The 5,078-nt window shown below is 30.4% G+C and overlaps 1 protein-coding gene across 1 annotated transcript; it reads left to right on the forward strand.

The window, feature by feature from the left end:
* Window positions 1-1,734: 1,734 nt before the first annotated feature.
* LOC144562286 (CRIB domain-containing protein RIC10-like) lies at window positions 1,735-4,076 on the forward strand. Its single transcript, XM_078311488.1, has 5 exons — window positions 1,735-1,759; window positions 2,171-2,261; window positions 2,616-2,713; window positions 2,862-2,943; window positions 3,768-4,076. The coding sequence occupies exons 2-5, from the start codon at window positions 2,204-2,206 to the stop codon at window positions 3,995-3,997; spliced, it is 468 nt and encodes a 155-aa protein (XP_078167614.1). The 5' UTR covers window positions 1,735-1,759; window positions 2,171-2,203; the 3' UTR covers window positions 3,998-4,076.
* Window positions 4,077-5,078: the final 1,002 nt, after the last annotated feature.

Here is a 5,078-nt window from a genome sequence, read left to right on the forward strand (position 1 = left end):
TTTTCATATAATTTATAATAAAATGTCACAAATACGTAAAATTGATCTCATTCTTGGTATGAAAATTATATATGATTGACTTCGTTCTTGATCATAACCATTAAAAAGCTAACTTAAAATATAAAAAGTTAATTAAATATAATTAAATATGACAAATGTAATCAGACATATTTGAACATAATACATATAGTCACAGTTTAATTAATATAACTGACACGACACAACCTATAAAAATCTGAATTGATACGAGACGACTTGACACGGGACGACAAGACACAGATTTGCATCCCAACTCGGGACATCAAACCGCGTCGATTCCATAGTTCAATAATAATTTGGCATTGAAAGAACAATATTTTTGGTTAAATATGGAAAGGTTCACAACCTTGCTACCATGCACGCACATAGATCTCAAAAGATTTATTACAATTCACAACTAACATTACATCTCTCAAAGAGTTCTTGCTACATACCGTAGTTTTATTTTGTAAATTACAACAACTACTGATTATTTTTCGTTGCGGTCCACAAAATTTCAAAAAAAATTATTTAACCCTTGAATAATGAAACTTGTGTGTTGGATCATTTTATCCCTACTGCTTGGTACGTTTCAGTAAAATAAAAAAAAAAAATACAACACAAATACTCAGTATGGTTGTGGGTGAATTGAATATATCCCAAAAATAAAATAATTTTGCACTGACAAAGACTAGAATTGTCCAGAACCGTAGATTATTATACTAGTGAATCCAAAGTATAAATTTAAAATGGCAAATATTTACGATACTTACTCAATTTCAATTTTAATTTAATTTCAATTTCAATTTTAATTTTAATTTAAGTTCCTTATAGTTAAATTAAAATCAATTCGGTGTCTATTTAATATATATATATATAGAGAGAGAGAGAGTTGGATTACGGTACTTTATGAAGCGATTGTTTTACTTCACACTCATATTTTACGATTTCAAAGTTCAAAACGTCGATTTGAACCGTTCAAGTTGATCTCCATATTAAATTTGTATTTGAAAACAAAATTTTACAATTTTTAGAAATTTTATTATTTTTTTCGAATTTTTTAAAATCACTGTTTTTCATAAAATTGTGGACCATAAAAACTCAGTGATTTTCAAAAAATTTAAAAACTAGTAATAAATTTTCAAAAAATATAAATCTTTGTCTCCAAGCACAATTTAATATGGAGATCAACTTAGATTGTTCGGATCGATGTTTTGAACTTTGCAATCGCAAAATATAAATATGAAATAAAACACTTGCTTTACTTCATGAAACACCTTAGCCCAAATTCTCTCTCTCTCTCTCTATATGGCTGGGAAATTGCTTTAAACTTCGTGTCAGATAAAAATGGACGACTCGGATTTCATTCTACACTGTCAGGTATTGCACTGGATCTGATTATATAATTAAGAGATTTTATTGGACACAATGACAGGTGAGCTAAAGCATATCAATATTCTAAAGACTAAAAAAATAAAATTAATACAGCCGCTCTAAAAAACTAACCACCTTTATTTATACCTCCTCCATCCAAAACAAACCCTTTTCATCACCTCCTTCAAAATTGCTCTGTCTCTCTCGTTGGTCCAAGTACATAGTCTGGCAAAAAGCTTTTTGTCCTTTATGTGCAATGCATTGCACTTGAAGCAAAAATCAAGAGAAGAATTTGTGATACAAGCGGTCTCTATTGAACTCCTATAGTGCAGCCAAGGGGTACTATTACACCCATCTTTTATAAGAGGTATTACTAGCTAGCATCTTCATCCTTGTGCAATAATCTCTTATTGTAGCTTTGTAACTTGTATTCTGTATATAATTTACATTGACATCAAATACTCCTCTGTTGGTACAAAAAAAAATTATATACTGTTCTTGTCCTGTATCATTTGATCAGTAGATAAGCTGTCCAAAATATTTAGTCATTCGCCTTTTCAACTATGGACATATACATGTCAGAATTCACCTAAAAGTCAAATTGTAATTCTTCAAAATGAAGCATACACCAAATTTTTCTTTACATTTCTCTGCAAGAAAAAAAAAATAGGAAAGAAAGAAAGAAATAAAAAGGCAAGTAGGTGAGATATCTATGTCTCCTTTCTCTCCTAAAAGTAAAGTAGTTTAATTCACACAAATTTTCTCTGCTCATATATAGGAGTTCTTGCTGTTTTGAGGAGCTCTTATCTACATGTCAATCAAGATGAAAGGGCTAGTGAAGAGCATCAAGCTTCTCTCTCAAATATTTGGTAATAATACATTCTCTTTTTTTCACTCCTTAGCTCATAATTATGTTATTGTGTTTATTTATTATCACAATTTAGAATAAGTGCAAAATAAAGCCTGCTAAGTTCTAAATAAGAATCAAGTGATAAATTTAAGACTTCATTTATGGCTTATGATTAACTGGTAATAAATTTATTGATGATTGCAATAATCATCGATTGATTATGCGCAGAAGTACAAATAAATTAATATATATCAGAAATTGTAGAACAAAGGAAAGAAGGTAAATTCAAATTCAGTAGAATTTTTTTGCCAGCATTAAAGCTTTTACATCCATTTCATTTATAAACTAACATTTTTTTTTACATATGTCGTAGTTTATAAGGAACATGAGATGGAGATCGGGTTTCCGACGGATGTGCAACACGTGGCACACATCGGTTGGGATGGCCAAAATACAAATAACCCCAGCTGGGTAAGTTATCTCATTAGCTAATTGGTTAATTAATAGTTCAAACTTGTGATTTAAAATAAAAATGAATATGAATACATAGACATGAACAGAAGCCAAAATTAATTATATTAGACCTCAGATTTCTGAAATGTGCCTTTATGTGTTGTAGATGAATGAATTGAAGACATCATCAGATTTCTCAACAGGCAGCTTTGCTGATTCTAGAGATTCGGCCTCATGGGCATCACAAGGCAAGTATACTGGTGCATAAATTCATAACTGATAATTTGCAGCTCAACTAAAAAAAATAATCTTGATTTCAAATGCATCAATGTTTTAGACTTTAAGGGGTTTATCTGTAAAATTTCCACGACCAATCCATTAATTATGAAATATCATACCTTGCCCCTAACATCCGACCAGGAAAATCTAACATCAATTAATGTATTTCTACATATAGAGCTTGAGGTTTTATTATATAATCTAGCTCTAGCATCAATATAATTTAAAAACAGCTATTAGAAGTCTGTACTTAGTGGCCAATTTGCACAATATTAAACAGCCTGCAGCATTAAAAAAAATTACACGAAACGAGATCTCAAAAAATATATTTTATTACAAGGATGTAGAATTGACCAGGTATAGTTAATTAATATGATATAGAGCTAACGAGTTATCCACAAACTTCTTAGCTGGGATTTGTATATTAATTTCTAGAATTATTGGTATTATTATATCAAAAAATAAATGTTGGCATGACAAGGTCCATATAATTGAAATTGTAAAAATTACCGCTTTGGTGAGAGATTATTATTAAATTATGATTTAAGAAAGAAGATTCTTGGTAGGTTCAGTAATTAGTTAGGATACATGCACCAAGTACATTGTTATAATCAAATACAAATTAGCTAGATATATATCCATGTACTTAAAAAGGAATAGGAACTAGGAAGTGTTTTATTTCTTTTATAATAGGGTACATGTGTTTTGTATTACAAATCTTTTGTGGCAAGTCATGACTTTGATTTTATAATTACACTCATAAAACAAGTTTATATTTTATCTTTAATTACAGATTTTGATCAGCCAAAAGACATTCCATCTTTTGGGATGTTCTCTGATGCAACATGCCCACCAGATATACCAAAGGCCCCAAAGAAAATAAAGAAGAAGAAGACAAGACCACCGACATCTCCCGCTTCAACAACGTCTGCAAGATCATCTCGATCGTCAAAATCACGAACCTCTTTCGCAACCGCATTCGAAGATTTTGATCAAGAACGGAAAGATTACCGGCTCACTTAGACATTGGAAAATTCTTAAATTTCTCTTTCTAGCATCCAAAATTTCTTCAATCAAAAGACTATTGTTTCTTGTTAAGTTCCATTTGGAAGTGATTCTTGAAATGAACAATTAATGTGAGATAAAAATTTGAGCAGGGGAAGGCTATATGGGTGTGTATAGTTTGCCTTTTCTTTCTTCAATATAGATGATTATTTTATTCTTTGTAAAAAGTAATTATATTGATTTTTTTGCTGATTGATTTTTAGTTTTCTTTTTTTTTTGGAACTATTATATTTCGTATATGTACATTAATGGTGAAATGAACAAAGACATATATTGTCCACATTTTTTCCCATCGGATCGTCATCATTTCTTTTTTTTTTCTTTTTTTTTTTGAAGATTATATTCATTAATTTTGAATTAATCATATTTTTTACAATATGTATTATTGTACCTAATACATCACATTATACCATCACATAGTTAACTATTCTTCATCTGTGCTATATAGGTTTGTTTCTAATTGAAGAAATTCAATTTCTTCCACTAAAAAGTATTATATGGAATCGATCTTAATAAAATAATTTTATAATAACATATTCTGATATATTTAAGCTGGCAAGTCACAACTATGTCTCATACTGACCTTATAAAACTAAATCAATCATGTATGGGGCAAGATTTCTTAAAATGAAAGAAAGAAAATGATGGGTTGTATGGCTTCATGGTTAGGTGATTAGGTCAAGAGCCTATACTTCTATGAATTGCTTAAGCTGTGCTCCAGAAAGAAACGAAGATTAAAGAGGTTACGTGCGTTTCACCTCAAGTTGGACTGGTCCGAATTCCGATCGGATGGTCTAAATCTAAACAGGAACATTTTGTTACCTTAGAGGATATGGGTTCCTCCCGGTTTGGGGTGAGAAAAACCTAGTAGAAGTTTATATAGAGGCTTCACCTCCGCTCCCCTTCTATTAGGGTGCAAACGGATTGGATACGGATATTAGATGGATACATATAGCGGTACGGATATAGATCAGATATTAGATATCCGTAGATATATATATAAATATTTTCATGATATATATTGGTATATATCTACTAT

The sequence above is a fragment of the Carex rostrata genome, chromosome 11, assembly GCF_964058835.1.
Source record: "Carex rostrata chromosome 11, lpCarRost1.2, whole genome shotgun sequence".
NCBI classification, from domain to species: domain Eukaryota; kingdom Viridiplantae; phylum Streptophyta; class Magnoliopsida; order Poales; family Cyperaceae; genus Carex; species Carex rostrata.

What these genes read in the sequence shown, in the direction of transcription:
- LOC144562286 (XM_078311488.1), top strand. Translation starts at nt 2,204, where the DNA reads ATGTCAATCAAGATGAAAGGGCTAGTGAAGAGCATCAAGCTTCTCTCT. An exon ending in GCTTCTCTCTCAAATATTTG is followed by an intron (nt 2,262 to 2,615) that starts GTAATAATACAT and finishes CATATGTCGTAG; the next exon opens with TTTATAAGGAACATGAGATG. An exon ending in ATACAAATAACCCCAGCTGG is followed by an intron (nt 2,714 to 2,861) that starts GTAAGTTATCTC and finishes TATGTGTTGTAG; the next exon opens with ATGAATGAATTGAAGACATC.